The sequence below is a fragment of the Pimephales promelas genome, chromosome 15 (genome assembly GCF_988280905.1).
Source record: "Pimephales promelas chromosome 15, fPimPro1.hap1.1, whole genome shotgun sequence".
Classification (NCBI taxonomy): Eukaryota; Metazoa; Chordata; class Actinopteri; order Cypriniformes; family Leuciscidae; genus Pimephales; species Pimephales promelas.
This window is the reverse complement of record NC_142783.1, coordinates 489,316-511,540: the sequence shown is the minus strand read 5'-3', so window position 1 is coordinate 511,540 and position 22,225 is coordinate 489,316. Positions and strand designations below refer to the sequence as shown.

Genomic DNA, 22,225 nt, shown 5'->3' with positions numbered 1-22,225 from the left:
CTGAACACAAAGGAAGATATTTGGAAGAATGTTTTAATCAATCAGATCTCAATCCCCATTGAATACCATAATAGGAAAAAATACATACTATGGTAGTCAATGGGGAATGAGATCTGTTTGATTAAAACATTCTTCTAAATATCTTCCTTTGTGTTCAGCAGAACAAATAAACACATAGAGGTTTGAACAACATGAGGGTGAGTAAATACTGACAGAATTTTCATTTTTGGGTGAATTAACCCTTTAAAGACTGAAGATGCTCATAAACATGTGCTTCAGTATATTTCATCAGATAATGAGTGATTCAGCTGAGCCGTCACACTGATTACAGTGACATACTGATTAGCCAGTTGTTTGTTGCATAATAAAAACATGTGAATGGGATTATTTGATCATCTCTTAAATGCACATTCAGCGTCTCTAACAGTCTCTCATTCAGTGTTGATAAACAGCAGGAACAGTCCGAAGCATTGAGCTGTCTCACACTGATTCTGTCGAGTAAGGAAACTTGTTTCAGCCTCAGAATAAAACGATTTAAAATGTAATTAATTTATAATCTGACTACTTTTCTCAGAATTATGAGATAAAAAGTTGCAGAATTCATTAGGCCGTGTGTCTACCAAAGCGTTTTTCCACGCCCCTGGTGTTTGTTTTCAATTGTTTTCAATGGGAGCGCCGCGTTTTTTAAACACCATGAGCGTACCGAAGCACTGAAGGTTTTTTTCACGCTGAAGTGCCGAGCACCCGGCGTTTTTACTGGTCGCTGGGAGTTGAAAATGTTCAACTTTGGATAAAACGCAGCGCTCATCACTGTCACTTTTTACCCAGCCGTCCAATCACAGTGGAGGAGGGGCGGGACTAATACCACACCGACCAACTGTCACAACATTCAAACTGCTGCGGACATTCTGTATCATAGCAACGAAACGTCTCAACAGAAAAAACGCTGCGCTGCCAAAACGCTCTCAAGCGCCCAAAGCACGGCGTCTTCAGCAGAGCGGCTAGCGTCTTCAGCTGGATAAAAACACTTTGGTGGACACACGGCCTAAGTGAGGGTCAACCACAATTCTTCAGACTGTTACCAATTAAATCCTTTTCAAACATCAACTAAAGCCATTTCTACACTGCAAATGTGGAACAGAAGCTGCACATGATATGGCATTTATGTTTATTTAGAAGTCAAAATTACAAAGGAGTTCACATCCCAAACCCCCTAACTGGGCTCAGGTGCAGGACAACAAAAAAGCCTTCATTAGGGGATCAAGCCTTCATTAGGGGATCAAGCCTTCATTAGGGGATCAAGCCTTCATTAGGGAGGACCAAGCCTTCTTAAGGGGATATCAAGCCTACATTAGAAGGGATCAAGCCTCCATTAGGGGGTCAGACCCCCCAAACCCCCCTGTAATTTGCACCCTATATCTGAACCCAAACGCTGGTACTGAACTCTCACAGTCTGGTGGCGTGAGCGGCTGCAACCGTGTCCATCTACTGCAGCATCTTCATCCCTGTGGCTCCGCTGCTCTTCATCCCTGTGGCTCCGCTGCTCCTGCTCTTCATCTGGGTTCGGCCAGAGTTGCTCTTCTTCGCTGTCGCAGCACTGCTGTCTGTGAGTCTCATAGCTCTTCTCTCCAGGTCTGCTTTCTCCACCATGAACTCCTTTGAAAGCATGTGAAGAAAGAAGCAAGTTACTGATTGAGTTTGAGTAAGTGGCGTCGGTTGAAAGTCACTGAAGCTCCGGCACCTTTATCATGTCCATCATGGTGGCCGCGTCCATGCCGTCCAGAGGGCCGTAGTGGCTCAGGTAACACTGCTCTCCGAGGTTTCTCACGGCTATCAGGATGTTCCCTACTTCCTCCACCTGCAGAAGAAACCGCAACATCACAAACATAAACCATGCTTTTGTCTTTCCATCTCAATGACAGTCCAGTGAACAGAAGAGGGATAGAAGCATGTCATTTTACTGTATTGCTGTATTTTTATTTGCCTCCTTATGTTTAGATGTGACCGTAGTTAGACTGGAGTAGGAGCAAGACCGACGGGATTCAGGATTTTATAGCAAAATCAGAATGCACACGATCTCGAGTTTCACGTGAGAAGAGAAATGTTCACTGCATAGACTTCACTCATGTTTAGCTTCGATGTGACTTTGTTGCGCTAAACAACAGAAATCGAGAAAGAACGAGACATTGTGTCAGCTACACTGTGGAAACTCCTCCCCTTCTCCACTTAAATGAACTGGACATTGTAGTGAAATATGCAAATGCATGCAAATACTGACAGGCTAGAGGCAGTGTAAAATACTCTGCATCAGAATCCACGACTGAACGCTTGCACAGCCGGATGCGATGGGTGGCTAACCCAATGCCTCTTTCCCGCCTCTCGGGGAACCGAGGTTACGACAGTAACCAGAGACTTTCCCTTTCAAGAACGGTCTCTTCTATATTGTGTCAGTTACAAAACTGCCCTTCCCTTGGTGTCGGAAAGCGGCAGAACGGTTGACATACTTCCGCAAAGCCCTGACAGGGCAAACAGCTCTACTGTTTCAATGTATATCTAGTGAGTGGTTATAATCGAGGTATTAATCAATCGTTTTCCTTCTAAATATGCCACGAAGTTGAATGACTTCTCTAGGCTCATGAGATTTTACTTTGTTCTAGAAGTTTCCAGTGTGATTACTGAAATGTTCTTTCATGTATTCTCTAATGTCTGTAACTGAAGACTGAAGGGTCTGGCCCATGCCAGGAATACAGTAACAGTGCTTGATCATTTAGCCCCGCTTCCAGAGATGAAATATGGACTCGTTTTGTTTGAACATGTGTATCTTAAGGGTCACTGGAACCAATATTTTAACATTTCTTTAAAGTCCTTCCTTTACTGTCAGATTAAAGTGTCCTCTGATTGAGAGAAAGAACATGTTCTCTTGATGTTTTGAAGACTCTCCTGTTTACAGCCTGAACAAATCCAGCCTTGAAGAAGCAGTGCGTCGGTGTGTGTGTGTGTGTGTGTGTGTGTTAGTATTCTTGGTTTCAGGTTAAGGAACACGTGGCATTGTTAGAGATGGACTTGTTATCTTCGACATGTAACGCAGATCTGCAACCTGGAAGTTTCAGCTGCATAATCGATGATATGCTTCAGTCTTTCTGTTTGTGTGGATCGTTACTGTTTATCTATTTCTTTATGGGCCATCAGGAAGACGGCTTGGCAGCCGTGGACGGCCCACGGCTCCTCCTGGGTCTGACGTCTCCTCACGGGTCCGTCATCTGGTTCAGGGCGGGCCGCAGAAGAAGAGCATGATCGATGACATCAGGTGACTCATTGCCTTTGCACGTTTCTAACCCTCGGCAAAACGTTCGATGACTGACACGCCGTCACCGAAGAGGCTGGAGTTTCGCTGTCAGAGTCTCTAAAGTAAGCTAAAGTAAGCACAAATGCTTGTGGAGAACCACTATGAAGCTCATGGATCGGCCAATGGCGTGGGCCGGCACGTAGTGGCCATCAGCGTTCAGTCCGTCGCCGCACTCTTTAATGGGGTCTACGCTGGTGCCGCCGCTGTCCGAACGCCTGCAACCACGCCAGATGCCCAACAGCACCAATGAGCAGCCACGGTCTCCTCCAAAACGCTCATTCCTGAAACCGACTGGGGGAAACGCTATCATCTTCCCGAAGGAGGGAATGGCCCACCAGCCCTCGTAAGGCCTCGAGGAATGGCTCTGCGGGTCCTCAGGGCACGAACCGAACCGGCCGGTTGCATGTTATACTGCCGCTAGCCTGTCAGTGTTTGCATGCATTTGCATATTTAGTGACAATTGCATTTACATTCTGAACCCCATAATGATTACTAAGCCAACAATGTTAACCCGTTTACCGGAGTACATCCGGACAGAGCCAGCGTTTCTATTTCGAGTCTTTCTGCTTATTTAACATCACATCTCACACAACAAATGAAGTCAGATACACGAACGATTAGGTTTTGACATCATCACAGGGCAATAACCTGATTATTACTATTCTAATGAATGCAGTTAACTTGTCCGTCATGCGAACGGATCCGTCAGACGCGTGTCTCTCGCTAGATTTCTCTACATTTAGCCGAGTGATTGGTGGCTCGCCAGTTTGTTATTCTCTAATACATAAAATAAGTGAGCTTAACCAGAGTTATTGAGTGGATTTACTAAAGATAGTAGTGTAGCAGTTCTTCAGCAGCGATAATATAATCTCGTCCTTCGAATAATCTGAACCCAAACTTTATACCAGAGTAAAGAAGTGATTGGACCATATAACGTCCTAAAAACACAGAATGCTCTAGATTGGTGTGGGCCGTCATACATCTGTATGGGCATTTAGACACAGATAGAGTTGATTGCATTCTGAGGCGCAGTCGGTCACAACGTAAACGCGCCTGACAAAAAATGACTGAGAAAACACAATCTCAAGCACACCTGAGTGAGTTGATCGAGGTCTTCAGGATCTCTATAAGACCTGAGGTTGTGAGTTTGATGGGGTTTGAGGACCTCGTGAGGTCTGAGTGTTTGTACTGTGAGGGCTCAGACCTGGTCTCTGGACTGGGACATGTGCATGCGAAGCGTCATCTCCAGCTGCTTGTTCTTCTCACTGGTCTGATCCAGCTGCGTCTGCAGCTCCGACAGCTCCTGGTTGGTCGTCTGCCTCGAGCACAAAAACACGTCAGTACGTCACGCGTGTGTACCGAGTCCGTAACGCTGCTCCCTGATGTGCGTGTACCAGTTTATAGGTGTTGTGCTGGTGTTTGAGGGCGTCCAGCTGCTCCTGGCTCGTCTTCATCTCGTCCGTCAGGCTGTTTAACTGCAGCAGAAGATCCTGTCGGCTGACGCTCAGAGTCTCGTAGCGTCTGATGATCGCCGTCACCAGCTCCGTCCGGTACCCTAGATAGTCTGCACAGCGGGGTTAGACTAAAGGCCCGCTCACACCAAGAACCGGCACTATATCAGCGTAACCGTAACCTAATTTTATTTGCATGCACATAAAGAAAATTATATTTTATTTAAGAACAATTGTTTCAACAGTTAATGCACTTTGAAAAGTAAAAGATGTGACGCTTGATTTGGTTTATATTTGCTTTTATTGTGCTCGCTTGCGGCCTCTTGTGGACACAGGAGACAATACAGCATTGTCCTCCTCTAACGTAGGATTGTATAAAGATATAGTATCTTTAGAATTCGAATATAACTCGAATTTTGCTAATATATAAGAAAGAAATTAGAATTTCTTCAGCCCTGGTTTATTATAATGCTGCAGTCTGTCGCTTTAAATGCTCGAGTTCTTTAAAGCAGGGTGGATTCTGATTGGCTGTCAATGTTTTTATCATTCATAAGCTGGAAATTAGTTTTGAAAGAGATTACAGTGGCATCGTTCCTGTGTCATTACCGTTATAGTAGTGTTGTGAACGGCCTATAGACTGAATAAAATGTTCTTACTGTCTGGAAGTAAATCAAGTGTCTTCATCAGAAAGTCCTCGAATATCTTAAATTTGTTCACTCGCTCTTTCAAATACAGTCGTCTGTTGAGTAGAGAAACATGATTAAAGCACAGTCAGAATATTTCAGATTTAGTGTAAACTGGTTTGAGGTGTGTGTGTGTGATCTTGCACTCGTCAGTACGGCTGTAAACGACTGGACTGTCCTCTCTGGTTACCTTGCCTGTAAGTCCTGGAGCAGTGAGCACAGTTCAGCTTTCTCCTTTTCCTTCAGCTCGATCTGCTGTCTCTCCGTCTGGAACTTCTTCAGCGCACGGCGGCGTTTCAGCTCGTTCTCCTCCACAAACTTCTCAAACTCGGCTGCCCTTTGTTTCGTCTGTGTGAGGAGACGTGATCTCAACACCGGTTTCATCCACTATACAACGTACCGTAACCCCAAACAAACCGCTGGAGGGTTTATCTGTTTATAACGATATAACGTTTGCTCTGAAAGATATATAAACCATATTGTTTCTCTGTGCAGTTGTAGTTATAGTTGAGGTGTGGACTCTGTTATTCTTTGACATCTAGAACGATCTTTATTGTTATTTTATCGTCCTTGATGTGAACAGACTGTGTCTGACAGTACACGCTGACTGTGAATGCATGTAAGAGTTTCTCAGCAGCAGGAGTCACTCCTACAGAGCAGAACCCTAGTGTCCAACACATGTAAGTGCAGGAGAACCCGGACCCTCGCTCACCTCTGTCTGTCTCTGCTGTAGCTGTGCTCTTCTCTCCCGCAGGAGCTTCATGCAGTCGTGAACCTGCTGACGTTTGTCCATCAGCTGCGTGTTCATCTCGTCCACCTCCACACGCTTCTTCAGGACCAGTGTGGACTGCAATGTGTTCACGCCCGTCTCCAGGAGCCCGCTGGAGCCCTGCAGCACACCACATCACCACCACATCACCACCACATCACCATCACAGCTCATCACCATCACATCACAGCTCATCACCATCGCATCACCATCACATCACCATCACATCACAGCTCATCACCACCACATCACCATCACAGCTCATCACCATCACATCACAGCTCATCACCATCACATCACAGCTCATCACCACCACATCACCATCACATCACCATCACAGCTCATCACCATCACATCACCATCACAGCTCATCACCATCACAGCTCATCACCATCACATCACAGCTCATCACCATCACATCACAGCTCATCACCATCACATCACAGCTCATCACCACCACATCACCATCACAGCTCATCACCATCACATCACAGCTCATCACCATCACATCACCATCACAGCTCATCACCATCACAGCTCATCACCATCACATCACAGCTCATCACCATCACATCACAGCTCATCACCATCACATCACAGCTCATCACCACCACATCACCATCACAGCTCATCACCATCACATCACAGCTCATCACCACCACATCACCATCACAGCTCATCACCATCACATCACAGCTCATCACCATCACATCACAGCTCATCACCACCACATCACCATCACAGCTCATCACCACCACATCACCATCACATCACCATCACAGCTCATCACCACCACATCACCATCACATCACAGCTCATCACCATCACATCACAGCTCATCACCATCACATCACAGCTCATCACCATCACATCACAGCTCATCACCACCACATCACCATCACAGCTCATCACCATCACATCACAGCTCATCACCACCACATCACCATCACAGCTCATCACCATCACAGCTCATCACCATCATACCACCATTACCATGAGAGTGGCTGAACTATAAGTTTATCAAGTGACGAGAATACTTTTTTGTGCGAAAAAACAACAACAAAAAAATAACGACTTTATTCGACTATTCCTTTTCTTCCTTGTAGGCCTGAGACGAGAGTTCAAGATATTTCCACGACGCATGCGCGAGAACTGAACTGAAGGAGTTGAAGGAGATCGCAGTTCTCGCGCATGCGTCGTGGAAATATCTTGTCACATGGAATATTTAAATATTTTCTTTAATGACTTTCTGGGCCGTCAAGTTTCAATCTCTTAGGAGCCTATGTGGCAGTGATCCACCTCTCAGATTTAATCAAAAATATCTTCATTTGTGTCCCGAAGACGAACGAAGGTCTTACGGGGTTGGTACAGCATGGGGGTGAGTAATTAATGACTTAATTTTCATTTTTGGGTGAACTAACCCTTTAATTCAACTTTGTAATTATTTGTGAAACTAACTATTTGAGTGAAAATGATTTTTGAAATGATGATGATGAAATCCTACACAGATTTTTTTGAAGGTGTGTGTGTGTGTGTGTGTGTGCTGTAGTCGATCTCATACAAACCTCTGTTATTACAGGAATGTGCTTTATGTGCTCATCCTTCTGCTCTCTGTCATGACAAAAACAGCAGACCATTAACGTTACCAGAGACCTCACTGCAGTAAACCGGCTTTATGACGTGATTTAAGCAGAGAAACACTATAAAGTATAAGCATCTGTACCTGTGCTCCTCTAACTGCGTTACAAACACGTTCTTCTTTCTGTTCTCCACTTTCAGCTTTAGATCTGCGTCTGTTTTCAGAGCGGGTAAAGTTAGCGACTCCATGAGTGTGTGTGTGTGTCACAGCAGAGCCCGAGAGAGAGAGAGAGAGAGAGAGAGAGAGAGAGAAACACAGAGTGACTGTACGCGTGTTCGAGGCGCATTAATGTTGAGGTTTCTGTAATCGCTGTATTCGCTGATCTCGCTTTAGATGTTGCTCGGAAACACAACAAGAGTCCGGGCTCGGGGGGACGCGCCACTGTTGTCATGGTAACTGAGCGGAAGTATCGTAGACTCAGAAGCTGCGCGTCCACAGTGTGGCGCTGTCGAGTCATCAACAACTGGGTGCCCTTCTATGCCCTTCAGTCTATTTGTTCTCCCCCTTGTCATGTGAACAGTATAACTTAGAGGATGTCTTTTTGGATGATGTACGGGAGGTGTGATTCTTGGTTTGTAATACAATAAGATCTATATTGTACATTTTGAGAATGTCATATTTTTTTTCTTTGTTAGATTTCTTTATTGTTTATTGTAATAAGAAAAAGGTCAATAAAAAAAGTCCCCCAAACTTTTTTTTATTATTAAAATTAAAGAACATTACAATCAAAGTAGCACAAAAAATAAATAAATAATAAAAAAATATCGAAAAATAATCAACAGTACAGTTAAAGTAGTAAAAAAAAACACAGGACATTTAATCACATAAACACATTAAAAGTAGAACAAATAACCACAGTTTTAACAGCTTTTTTGTTTTTGTACTGTTCAGTTCAGTTTTTAGCACAGAAAAAAGAGTTTTTTTATTACCGAATTTACATTTACGGATATGGAAGTTGCCAACTAATAAAATTAGGTTTACTAGAAAGAGTGCACTACTGTCCTTCCCACAGTCACTAAAACAACCAAAAATTACATTTTTGTAGTACAGGGAGAACTCAGGAAGAAAATTTTCAACTAAAAATGAATTAATGTCTTTCCAGAACTTATATGTGAATTCACAAGACCAAAATAAATGTGAGATAGTTTCAGGATGTAAGCCACAAAAGGAGCATTTTATATCAATGTCATTCTTAAACTTATTTAAGCAAACATTTGTGGGGTAAAACCTGTGTAGTAACTTCTTTAATTTTATTAGTTAAAAGAAGCTTCTGGGGTAGGGACCAGACTTTCCCCAGTCTAAGTTAAGGTCAAACTTATTCCAATAGAAGGATGCAGAAGAAATAGAGACTAGGTCCGCCTGAAACAGGGATCTAATTTTAGAATTTGAAGCTTTAGAGAAACAGACTTTACCTAACAGAGTCTGAGTTGGATCTGATAAAGGTGGAGAGACCCGAAGGCACAGCATCAAAAACTATTGAGAATTCTCTTGGGCTTACTGGAATCTTATATTTGGCAAGAAATTCTGAATAACTGAATAGTAGACCATTCTTATTAAAGAGTTGACTGACTAATAAAATACCGCTGTTGAACCAATTATCGTAAAAAAGCGATTTGTTCTTATAAACAATATTAGAATTGTTCTATATAAAACACCTCTGTGGAGAGAAGTTATTGTACAGCAAAGCCCATGCCAAAAGAGCCTGTTGGTGGAAATCGGAGAGTATAACTGGGATTTTTTGTATTTTATAGTTACAGAGCAGAATAATTAGGCCACCTAACTCTGAAAAGACATAATGAGGAATAAAATTCCAGATGGAAGTAGGGTTTTTGAGATATTGCTTGATCCAATTTATTTTGAATGTGTTGTTGAGAGAGCTAAAGTCTATGAAATTTAAGCCCCCTTTGTTGTAAGAATTCAGAACTACAGACTTACGAAAATAGTGAGTTTTATTTTTCCATAAAAAATGAAATAGCATCTTGTAATCATGTAATGACTGAGCAGCATAGGTTAAACGAGAAATACCTGATTAGAGCTCTGCCTTTCAAAGAAAGATCTCTTTGTAGCCATCGGTTGAAAACCTTTTGAGTTTTTTCAAAGAGGGGAGAAAAGTTTAATGTACCTCTGGCTTATATTTAGTGATATGAACACCTAGATATGTGACTGAATCTCTTACAGGGATATTGTACACGACGGAAGCAGAGCAGTTATTCACTGGTAACAGTTCACATTTGCTAAGATTGAGGGTGAGACCGGAAGCTTCGGAAAAAGAGCGAATAAGGTTAATCGCAACTGAAACCTGTGAAGCATAGCAGAAACAGGGCTGTGTCGTCCGCCAACTGACTGATTAAAATATGATTATTTGCCACACTAATGCCTTTAATACTGTTAAATACTGTTAATACTGTTTTTAATGTGTAAATGAAGAAGTTGGGCAGCGAGAAGGAAAAGGTAAACAGAAAGAGGACACCCTTGCCGTACTCCACGCTTTATATCAAACCATGGGGGTGTACCATTGCTCTTTCCATTAGTGTACAAACCGATCTGCAGAAGAACTGACCAAAACCAACCCTTTTTAAGGTTTCCAATATAAAATCATGCTCTAAAGAATCAAAGGCTTTGTAAAAGTCTATGGAAAAAATAAAACTGTCTTCATGAACTAGCTCAGAGTATAAATCTAAAACCAATCTCACATTATTTGAAATATCCTATTAGGCTATGCATGAACCCAGATTGGCTCTCATCAATAGAATCTGATGTCAGTCTCTTGGCAAGTATCAGAGCAAAAATCTTATAGTCACTATTTAATAAGGAAATGGGGCGCCAATTATCTAACAGAAGAGGATCTTTCTTAGCCCCGTTCACACCGCCAGCGATTTTGTCGCTGTGTGTCGCTCGGCTACTGTGATGTCGCTTGTGGGCGATCCACCGATCCAGTGTTGACAGGTTTGAAACCTGTCGGCTGTAGGCTATTTCTCATAAAAGTGAAGCCAAACCATGGCAACACCGTGGGTTAGTAGTACTCGGTGTTTGGATTGGCGTTATTATTGACTTGAGAGTGGATTGAGTTTATTTTAGTGTTGTGATGGAGCCTGTAAAATTCACCTAGGCCTACATGAGTTTCACAGCACTAACACTGTTTCAGCTTTGATCGCTTCATAAACGGGGGGGCGTTAACACACACCTACTTGCATTTTATGGTTGTCAGCTTTGTTGCATTACATTTACTTCACCAGGAGATGGTGCTGCAATTTCTATCTGAATGAAGCTTCATGCTTCGAAACTTCATTTGGCCATCACTGAAGCGTATCTCCATTACCACACCTCTCCTTTGCAAATGCACTTCATCTTATATGACACATTACTGCCATCTGCTGGAGTCAATCATATAACAGCTGTACTCATTACAGCCACTGGGTTTGGGCATTAGTTATGCGTGATTAATATAAGCAGCAGCACAACAGCTCATGCGCATGTCTCCTAATTATGACCAGAAATGGATCAAGTCTGCTGTTTAAAGCAAATAAAGCTAATGTAGGAGAATAATAATTATGCACAGACACACTAAACTCTGTATTCGTAGTGTGCGCATGTCAAACAATATCCCGATTTGAAGCGTGTGACAAACACATACATCGACCCAATCACTTGTTCAGCTCTCATGTAAACACTACATTCAGATTCATCGATGGGAATGAAACAGAAGCTGCAGGTAAACACAGCCAGTTTGGTCACAGCGCCACATAGCCTAATGGTCGAAAGTGATAAACCTAAATCATATTACTAGTGTACTGTATTTATGATTTTTTTCAGCCATTTTGCCTAAAATCATCTTGATGTATTTAATTTCTCTGTTGCAGTTAACATGATGCCCCGGGCATGACTGCGGGATCGTGTTCTGATTGGCCCTTAATGGCTGCCTGCTGCTAGCCTTTATCAGATTTGTAATCACTTATTTTCTTTTCTTTGTTTTATTCCCTTTCCTGTGAGAAACAAGATGTCAGTGAAGTAATATTCCGTTGATACAGTTAAATTAAATACTGATGTTTGCTGTCGTTTATTTTTCCTGAGGGATGAAGGATCTGTGATGATTTGGTCAGAGAAAATAGAACAAATTATCTTTCTTATTACCATGTTTGGTGATGATGAAGATTAAAAGTCAGAGAGAGATTTTTATTTTTGCATTTATTCATTTTATCCGAAGTAAGTAAATTACAAATGAGGAGAAAAACAACAGATTCATCCTAAAGAGGTAAAAACACGGAAACGAAAAGTGTTGAACGCGGAAAACATAATACTGTTGTTTTTTTCTAAAGAAGAAAATGTTCAAGATTTAGTTCTCATTGAAAAGATCAAACAGACACATTATCAGTTTATTATAAAACCAACTGTTGGAGAAATATCCAGCACAGAGACTGATTGGAGGAGTGTGTGAAGTCTGGGTCGATATGATCTGCTCGGGAGAGTCCATTATCAGGAGCAGGAGAAGCGCGCTCGCGAACCTCAGCTCGTGCTCATATCGCGCGTTAGCGACAGGGGTTAATCATGTGCAGATGCTCGAGCTCGTCGCTCTTTGAGAAGCGGGGTTAATGCAGATGTTCGAGGCTGTGTTTAATGGTCATCTCTCCTGAGCTTCTCTTCAGTGGTTTCACCTGGAAACCTTCATCGCTTCTGCGCGAGCCCGTGTCAGATCTGCTCGATGAACCCCGGACACGCGCTAACATGTCTACCAAGGCAGAGCAGTGTAAGTATCATCAAGCTCGCTGTTTTCTCATACATAGATGTAATGGCAGATAATACTGTTTTAACAAGGGTGTGTGTGCGTGTGCGCGCGAGATGGGAGCGGTGTTGTCAAGGCAACAGTCTGAACGAGCGCGAGGGCAAATGATGACGAACATATGGCTTTAATAACACAGATAAACATGAGAGATTCACGATTATAGATGATGAGTCGCAGAAGATGCGCTGTCTTTTGGTCAAGGTCGAGTAATCAGATGATCACTGAAGCAGAAGCTCGAGGTGTTTAGACGCAGATCACAGCGTGTGTTTGTTCTTCTGATCACACTGATTGTGATGATGATGATGATGATGAAGGTCAGCTGTGCCATCTGCTTTCTTCCTGTCCATCATAAACACTGCTGGTCATTTGAGCTTTAACTCACGGTGATCCACACGATCTGTGCTCACACACATCTGATGCACTCAAAGATAACACTTCATCATAACTGATGTCTTTTAGAGGAAGATTGGAGAAGAACAATAGTTGACTTAATTGCAACTGTAATTGCACATAAATTGTAACATATTTAGATATTTAAGTTCAGCTTGTGAATGATGGTGATTCATCAGCCAATGTGTTATTATAGGAAATAAATAGAAACATTTGCTAACTTAAACTTAGCCTAGTTTTTATAGCACACAATATCAAATAATAAAAGAGTGCTAACTTTTAGAAAATGTATAAATTACTTTTGATATAATTACTATTATATCAATATATATTTTTAAAGTTTTAATGTAAAATACTTAATCAACTATTCTATTTAAACTTAAATTTTGATAATTTAGTAATGAAAGTAATGAAAGCAGAATCACAGTAAAAGAGATTCACCTGAAATGTAAAATAACTCTACTACTTAATTATATATATGAATATTTACTTATTGAATTTTCCATATTTGAATCACTATTTTTCCTAATTTTTATGATTTCATTTAATTAACCCGTAGGTATTAATGAAAATTAAGATAACTGTACATCTAACTCATGGAAATATTAAATAATAACCCAATTAATTACAATAATTATTAAATATAAAAAAATGAACCGATAGTAACATCGTGCCACTCGGGTCCTTCTGTGCTAATGGCCCATCTTATCCCAAGATTCAAATTTTATCCCTTTTCCCTCATAATAAAAGATTTATCTGTCCACAGATCCCTCATTAACAAACAAAAAACTCTGATATTCTGCATAATATAAGGTCATACATTTTATTTTCCAGAGACACACAAAGATAAATGAACCTCAAAAAAACCTCTGTTTGAGCAGCTGACTAAATCTCACAAATGTTGATATCCAGGACAAAATTAAGAATTGCATGTTCATCAAGAGAGATGAGATAGTGTCATCTATTGTGTGGTCAGGAGCAATAATGAAGAAGGGTCATCTGACTCTTAATCTACCCTGTTATTACAGCATTTACTCTACAGAGCAAACATGAGGAATACAGGACTTTGTGTTTATGTGTGCTGAATATGGGCTGGAAAATCATGAGATAAAACGATCTTGCTGCATCTCATCATGTTAACACTGTACTTAAATATAAACGTTGTCTGTAATAATTTAATTAAATTCACAGTATTCACAGTACTGTTTCAAAGCAGCTTTACATAGTCCGCATTACTGTGACTGTCTAAGTTATGTTTTTCAGAAAAAGTATACAAATCATACAGTTAGCTAGTAATGTATTAATTTAAAAAGAATATTAATTTGAGGCAGAAACAATGAGGTCATTGAAGTAATGAACATGTTTGTTTACAAATTATATAATAATTGTTCATAGTGTAATTAGACATGGGCTGGTATTCGTCGCATAAATCGCGGTAATAAATATGCAGAATATTGTTATCGTGGCCACTTCAAAATACCGTGAAAAATAATAGATCCGAATTTAGATTTTTAGAAAGCCTCAGGTCCCGCCTCACCTCAGGTTCTGCCTTCAGCTGGCGTGAGCACTGGCTCAGGATCCAGCTCTAGCTCAGGGCGAGTCGTGCTTCACCTCGGGTTCTGCCTTTGGCTGGCGCTGCTGAGGGTCCATCTCTAGCTCAGGGCGGGTCGCGCCTCACCTCGGGTTCTGCCTTTGGCTGGCGCTGCTGAGGGTCCAGCTCTAGCTCAGGGCGGGTCGCGCCTCACCTCGGGTTCTGCCTTCGGCTGGCATGACTCAGGGTCCATCTCTAGCTCAGGGCGAGCTGTGCCTCACCTCGGGTTCTGCCTTTGGCTGGTTTTGCTCAGGGTTCAGCTCTAGCTCAGGGCAGGTCGCGCCTCACCTCGGGTTCTGCCTCCGGCTGGCATGACTCAGGGTCCATCTCTAGCTCAGGGCGAGTCGTGCTTCACCTCGGGTTCTGCCTTTGGCTGGCGCTGCTGAGGGTCCATCTCTAGCTCAGGGCAGGTCGCGCCTCACCTCGGGTTCTGCCTCCGGCTGGCATGGCTCAGGGTCCTGCTCAGGAGGGATCGCGCCTCACCTCGGGTTCTGCCTTTGGCTGGCGCTGCTGAGGGTCCATCTCTAGCTCAGGACGGGTCGCGCCTCACCTTTGGTTCTGCCTTCGGCTGGTGTGGCTCAGGGTCCTGCTCAGGAGGGATCGCGCCTCACCTCGGGTTCTGCCTTTGGCTGGCGCTGCTGAGGGTCCATCTCTAGCTCAGGACGGGTCGCGCCTCACCTTTGGTTCTGCCTTCGGCTGGTGTGGCTCAGGGTCCTGCTCAGGAGGGATCGCGCCTCACCTCGGGTTCTGCCTTTGGCTGGCGCTGCTGAGGGTCCAGCTCTAGCTCAGGGCGAGTCGTGCCTCTGGTTCTGCTTTCGACTGGTGTGAGCACTGGCTCGCTGCTAAGTCCAGTTTGATTGCGGGTGACTGGAAGCAGCTGAGGAACTTGCTCTCCTGGGCAGAAACGCTGCATGGCCTGCGATGTGTACTGCGCTGCTGTGAAGCCATCCACTGCAGGATCACGCCCGAGGGGGAACGCCGGAAGCTGTGTTGTCAGCGTCCTTGATTTCCGTCAAGTTGAGCCAAAGTTGGTGCTCGATGTCACCAGACTGGCCATGGTGTGCCCGATCGCTCTGGCTTTAGCAGCGCAGATCTCTGAAGTAGTGCTGGGTGGTATGACCAAAAATTCAAAATTCATTTAACAAAAATAAACACCGGTATTCGGTACGAACTGTTATTCGGCCCAGCACTACTCTGAACGTCGCCGGATTTGGGCCGTGCTCATCCATTATGAGCTTGGCCGGATATACTTGAAGGACTGACGTATGGTGGAGGGTGGAGTCAGCCTGGCCACTCACAGCTAACGCTCTGCCCTTAAGCTTAGACATTGTCCTAATGGGAAGCCTCTGTCTTCCAGCCGAGGGCCGTGAGTGGGTAACAGGTGTGCGGCAACAGCTTCTTCCAGTGTGGGAAGCTTGGTATAGCCCTTTTCTCTGCACGTCAGCCGTGGTGAGGGAAGCTGAAGAGGAAGAATGAGGAGGAGAGGACAGCATGTGAGAGCAGCTGGTCTCTGTCCAAGGGAAGCAGAGCCGCCCTGCATGAGTCACACTCGCGTCGCCACATTTTGTAACAAACATCACTTACGCCGTGAAAATGCTTAGTTGTCGCCTGAAAGCCGGAGGGGAAAAGCGGCGAGTCAGCTGCAACGGCGAGACACCAATAATCCGCTGAGCTAAAGGAGGGTAAATCTGACTAGAAGGCCATTTCAGTTTGACTTATATAGGCAGTCGCCCCAATTTATCAGGCTTTAGTGTTCTGAGAAAACAGAGTGTCCCCACAGCGAGAGAGAGGAAATGTCTCACTCAGTGTGAGGGAACCGTATCGAAAGGGAACGTGGAATATAGATTGAGATTGAAAATGAACTACAGTTATGACTCTTTCAGAATAGTTTAATGTTGTTCTGGAGATTGACAGGCCAAATCCCTGTTCACTCTCATGCAGCACAGTCCCATCCCAAGACGTCAGCCACCTGACGCTTTTGATCATAAGTCAACCTCCGACGTTTTAGGGTACCCTTTAACGTCAGTTAGATGACGCTATCTAATCCTAACCCTACCCCAGACCTAAACCTACCCGCGTCATCTAACTGACGTTTAAGGTAAAGCGTCTACTGGATGACGCCCTAGGATCGTCATCTAACTGACGTTAAAGGTTACCCTAAAACGTCGGATGTTGACGTATGGTCAAAAGCGTCAGTTAGATGATGTCTTGGAATGAGACTGTGTTATCTCATGTGGAAAAGAGTTACGCAGACATTTGCACAGATTTGAATGGAAATTATTGTTTTAAATAATTTATTCATCCAACTGTTGCCATAAATATGAAGGCACAGAATTCTCGAGAATACCATATAATTAAGATCTGTCTTGTAAAGACAAAGTTCCTGTTCAAGTGTCAAAATATGCATAATATGTACCTAATTCATGTACCTAATTTTCTGACAATTAAATTGGGATTTGTTTGGTCCATGTGAGACTATTTACAGCCATCAAAAAATACTGATCCCTTCAATCTTCTTCTGAACTATTGGATAATATTTAATTTTTTCATGGTTGGATAGAAAACAACATAAAATAGAAAAAAGCATCTTAGCACGAGAATGTGAAATATTTGGGAATTCACCCAAGGACCACATATGATTATTGAACAATAATAAGTTAGAAGTGCAGTAGATTTAAGACAAGAATCTGAATTATTCTAAATTGAAGAAAAACTTTACTGAAGATAGCTTGCAGTTTTATCAGCAGGAGTTCAGCTTCAACAATCACAAGAGTTCGTAGGCTGCCCCTACAGTGACAAAGATCAGCAGTCATAACCTTCACCAGGTCTAAGCTACGCCCTTGCTTCAGGTTTAATGATTCTGATTGGCTAAGAAATAGATGCACTCATGGACAGATAGGCAGTAGCACATCGGCTGCACCCAGGAGCCTGAGTTAGGGACCAGTGGCCCTCCGAGGTCACAAGACACAAGTGTGTCTAGTCGCCAACATGTTAAAGATAACAAGTCAGTCCATCTCTCTTATAATGCCACGTGTTTCTTAACCTGAAACCAAGAATACTAACACACACTCAGACACACAGCTTCTTCAAGCTTGGATTTGGTTGGGCTCTAACTATAAACAGGAGACTGTTCTTTCTCTCAATGAATATTTTTTCCAATGACCCTTTTGACATATAGTTGTCACGGTGAGCTAGAAGAACAGATATACGTTTTAAACCATGTTGAAGACCTTTCTCAAACAAAACGAGTCCATATTTCATCTCTGGAAGCGGGGCTAAATGATCAAGCACTGTTACTGTATTCCTGGCATGGGCCAGACCCTTCAGTCTTCAGTTACAGACATTAGAGAATACATGAAAGAACATTTCAGTAATCACACTGGAAACTTCTAGAACAAAGTAAAATCTCATGAGCCTAGAGAAGTCATTCAACTTCGTGTCATATTTAGAAGGAAAACGATTGATTAATACCTTGATTATAACCACTCACTAGATATACATTGAAGCAGCAGTGGCTTCCAGACTCCTCCCCTTCAGAAGTGTGTTGTTGATCTCTCTCTGATGTGGAAAACAAACTTCAAATGGCAGCAAGTTAGAAAACATGTCTCGTTTCAGCTGTAACGGTGTGAAAATACAGACTTGAAAGTCCTGCTGTTTCAGAAAGATGGACTGATTTACTGTTCAGTCAAAGCCAGTGGATTGTTGAACACTGCTGAATGTTAATTATGTGTCACTCTGCTCTTTATTTGTTTAGTTGGCTCTAAGATTCGATACTTGCAAGAGTATCACAACCGTGTGCTTCACAATATTTACCCAGTGCCATCGGGAACAGACATTGCAAACACTCTGAAATACTTTTCCCAGACGCTGCTCAGGTAAGTGCACTACACTGGAGATAGGGCAAACACACACTTCATTCGCTTTAACATGAATGATAGGCAGATCTAGAGTCAGTGTTCAATATGCAGGACATCATGTCAAAAGTTATGCAAAGGACACATTGTAAATAAACTGTTCAAGAAGAGAGATAAACAACAACCTGTTTTCCAGTTCAGTCAAGAAAATCTTGACTTGTTTTGTTTGTCATAATTTTTGTCTTTTAAATGTCAAGCCTTTTAAACTACAATATTGGCTACTACTGAATTATAGTTATACTCACAAGTTCATGTTATTTAGGCCTGTGTTGGAGCACTCCTTCATGTTTATTGTTCACGTATCAATGAAAACAATTAACTCTTTCCCTGCCCACGTTTTTTTATTTAAAGGGTAACGAAACCCCTGGTCTGAGCCTGACTCCACCCACTGGCAATATTTTGAAAATGCTGAAAAAGTGGGCAAACCCCAGCGGAGATAGAGGGGACGAAATAGACGCTAAAACTCTCTGTCCTGATCGTTTTCAATACTCACAATTCCAACTCCTGAATCGCTACAGCTGGTTTTGACGAATAAAGCTGTTTTTTATACTGCCGCTCGTACCAAGAGCGTGGTGAGCTGAAACCTGCGTAAGTCACGAAGTGCGGAACATCCAATAGGAAAATTCAACTGCAGTAGCCATCGTTCAACCAGAAGAGGGCAGAACTAAGACGTTTTTACACCATATATTGTAGAAATAAAACACTTTATACACAAATGTCAAAAAAAAATGTTACTCAAATCAATGACTGGTATTAATAAAGATCCATTCTTACAGATCATAAAAGGTGGTTTAGGGCTTAGTTACTCTTTAAGTGTCCGGCTGCCGCCAGTATTGTGGATTATATTCATGGATTATATTGGATATTCATGGATTATATTCCATGGCCTCTAGAATAATTAATTTGTTAACATGCAATAGATCAGAAGAAAGAACAGAACCTCTTCTTTTAAACAAACCAAAAAATTATTTTAGCAACTTCATGCAATCTTTTTTATCAACACCTGAATGTGAGTAAGAAAAAATAATACAAAATTTTGATCAAAAAGCTGAGATAATCACTTTTTTGTCAAAGACTACAATGTGCAATGCTTTTATCGCTTGTTGTTTCTTCTTCTTCATTTTGATTTGGAGATTCTGTCCTCTTTCAGAAAATGTGTAATAGCGCCCCCTACCGTATAACAGTGAAAACACGGAAAGCCGGAAAACTCCGTCAATGGCTGGGAAAGAGTTAATAAAGGAGCATGCATTGACACTAGATAGAAGACGTGCTCAATAATATAGAGAAAGTTTAGCATCTGAGAACATTGTGTAGTAGTATTTGTGTGTGATTCCTGTTGTGTTTGTGTGTTAAAAGATCTGTCATAAAGAGTAAATTAATGAGTGTATTGTCTGTGAGTATGCAGGGACTGATTTCCATAGTTTTTAGTGGGTTTAAAATGTCAAGAAGCTGTTCTTCATGTAGCATTCTGCAGTCGAACCACCTCTCATTCCCTGACAGACAGGGCCTTTAGCTTTGCTCAGAGAGATAGTACACCATCCTGTTTTATGTAACACACATCAAACTACGCTCTCCTCTCCCTCCAAGACCATCACAGACCAAATTTCTGCAGAGGTAGAAGTTGACAGGGGACAGCAGACACAAACACCCTCCACATCCCTCCACAAACATGACACATTGCTTTCGAAACCAGTGTATTCCTTTTCCATTACAGTTTTCCCCAGCCCTAGACTAGCTACATTTCTGTTAGAATTGAAATCCATATGCCTGTCGAACCATTATTTCTCTTCCCTGAAATGATACTGAGGCAGTATCATAATGTATTTACATACAGACATTCTTTTTGACGGTGCAATAAACATGTGTTGTGACCAGGGATCTTTTAGTCTAACCTCACATACATGTTTATTACTGGCTGAAGCATGTTTCTGAAGTGTCATCTCTGTATCGTCCTCAAAACTAATTATTTCGAGATTGCTCTCATCTCTGACAGCCCCTCCATTGCTCAGTATTTCCCTACGGCTGACCGGCCCGCGCCCCTCGTCCTCCGGGGATTGGCCGCTCGGAGGGCGCGTCGCGTGCGCGTCAAAGGCGAAGTACGGGGCTGCCACTGAAAACATGCCATTTTTTATAGTTTTGCTACTTGTCACCAGATACGCATGAGATGCAGTGATCGGTGCGCGTTTGCCAAGCGCCCGTTTGGTGGCTGCTTGAGTTTCAATCTGAACCAAAACCAAATTTCAATTGCAAAGATGATTCTGGCACATCCAAAAGTCTGTGGAGACACTGCATCCTATGTGGGAAATATCTGGCTTTGGTTCTTTTCTACTTACGCTGTCTCTGTAGAGCCATTTCAATGTAATGTGCTGTTTCTTTGTGTCTTTGTTGTCTCTTTTTTTCCCCTGTTCCCCTCCCTCCCCCACCCTCCCTCGGAGCAGCATCCTGTCCCGTACAGGCAGAAAGGAGAGCCAGGAAGCTTCCAATTTGGCCGTGCCCATGACCATGTGTCTTTTTCCTGTGCCATTCCCACTCACCCCATCTCTAAGACCACAAGTCAGTTCCATCAACCCTACAGTTACTCGATCCCTCCTTTACAGCGTTCTGCGGGACGCCCCGGCCGACCGGGCTGGCGCCCCCCAGCAGAGTCGGGAGGTTCAGCTCTCAGATTACCCCTCCCTGGACTATCAGGGGCTCTATGCCACCCTCGTCACCTTGCTTGACCTGGTACCCCTGCTACAGCACGGTCAGCATGGTGAGTCCACGTTGCTTCCCTTCCTCAGGTGCTCCTAGCCACGTCTCTCAGAGCGAGATCCAGTTGTTCCTCATGTACTCCTGGCCTCTTCTCTTAGAGCGAGATCCAGTTTAATCTTTGGGTTCTCCTAGCCTCATCTCTCAGAGCAAGATCCAGTTTAATTCTCAGTTGCTCCTGGCCTCGTCTTTGAGAGCGAGATCCAGTTTAATCCTCAGGTTCTCTTGGCCTTGTCTCTGAAAGCGAGATCCAGTTAATCCTCAGGTGCTCCTGGCCTCGTCTCTGAGAGAAAGATCCAGTTAATCTTTAGGTTCTCCTGGCCTCGTCTCTGAGAGCGAGATCCAGTTAATACTCAGGTTCTCTTGGTCTCGTCTCTGAGAGCGAGATCCAGTTAATCCTCAGGTTCTCTTGGTCTCGTCTCTGAGAGCGAGATCCAGTTTAATCCTCAGGTTCTCTTGGTCTCGTCTCTGAGAGCGAGATCCAGTTAATCCTCAGGTTCTCTTGGTCTCGTCTCTGAGAGCGAGATCCAGTTTAATCCTCAGGTTCTCTTGGTCTCGTCTCTGAGAGCGAGATCCAGTTAATCCTCAGGTTCTCTTGGTCTCGTCTCTGAGAGCGAGATCCAGTTAATCCTCAGGTTCTCTTGGTCTCGTCTCTGAGAGCGAGATCCAGTTTAATCCTCAGGTTCTCTTGGTCTCGTCTCTGAGAGCGAGATCCAGTTAATCCTCAGGTTCTCTTGGTCTCGTCTCTGAGAGCGAGATCCAGTTTAATCCTCAGGTTCTCTTGGTCTCGTCTCTGAGAGCGAGATCCAGTTAATCCTCAGGTTCTCTTGGTCTCGTCTCTGAGAGCGAGATCCAGTTAATCCTCAGGTTCTCTTGGTCTCGTCTCTGAGAGCGAGATCCAGTTAATCCTCAGG

General features: G+C 43.1%; 2 protein-coding genes across 3 annotated transcripts in view; one reads left to right on the top strand and one right to left on the bottom strand.

Moving 5' to 3' along the window:
* Nucleotides 1–197: 197 nt before the first annotated feature.
* ccdc197 (coiled-coil domain containing 197) lies at nucleotides 198–8,284 on the bottom strand. The gene is made up of 9 exons (XM_039651096.2): nucleotides 7,973–8,284; nucleotides 7,815–7,860; nucleotides 6,193–6,369; nucleotides 5,671–5,828; nucleotides 5,454–5,536; nucleotides 4,741–4,910; nucleotides 4,551–4,661; nucleotides 1,742–1,858; nucleotides 198–1,656 (listed from the first exon to the last, which is right to left on the bottom strand). The coding sequence occupies exons 1-9, from the start codon at nucleotides 8,074–8,076 to the stop codon at nucleotides 1,486–1,488; spliced, it is 1,137 nt and encodes a 378-aa protein (XP_039507030.2). The 5' UTR covers nucleotides 8,077–8,284; the 3' UTR covers nucleotides 198–1,485.
* Nucleotides 8,285–12,293: 4,009 nt separating this feature from the next.
* unc79 (unc-79 homolog, NALCN channel complex subunit) overlaps nucleotides 12,294–22,225 on the top strand; it is a 63,816-nt gene continuing 53,884 nt past the window's right edge. For both annotated transcript variants that reach the window (XM_089119995.1, XM_089119994.1), the window contains exons 1-3: nucleotides 12,294–12,632; nucleotides 18,404–18,524; nucleotides 21,002–21,315. In XM_089119995.1, coding sequence (XP_088976121.1) covers nucleotides 12,503–12,632; nucleotides 18,404–18,524; nucleotides 21,002–21,315 — 565 coding nt within the window. In that variant the 5' untranslated portion in view covers nucleotides 12,294–12,502. The remainder of the gene's footprint in view (nucleotides 12,633–18,403; nucleotides 18,525–21,001; nucleotides 21,316–22,225) is intronic.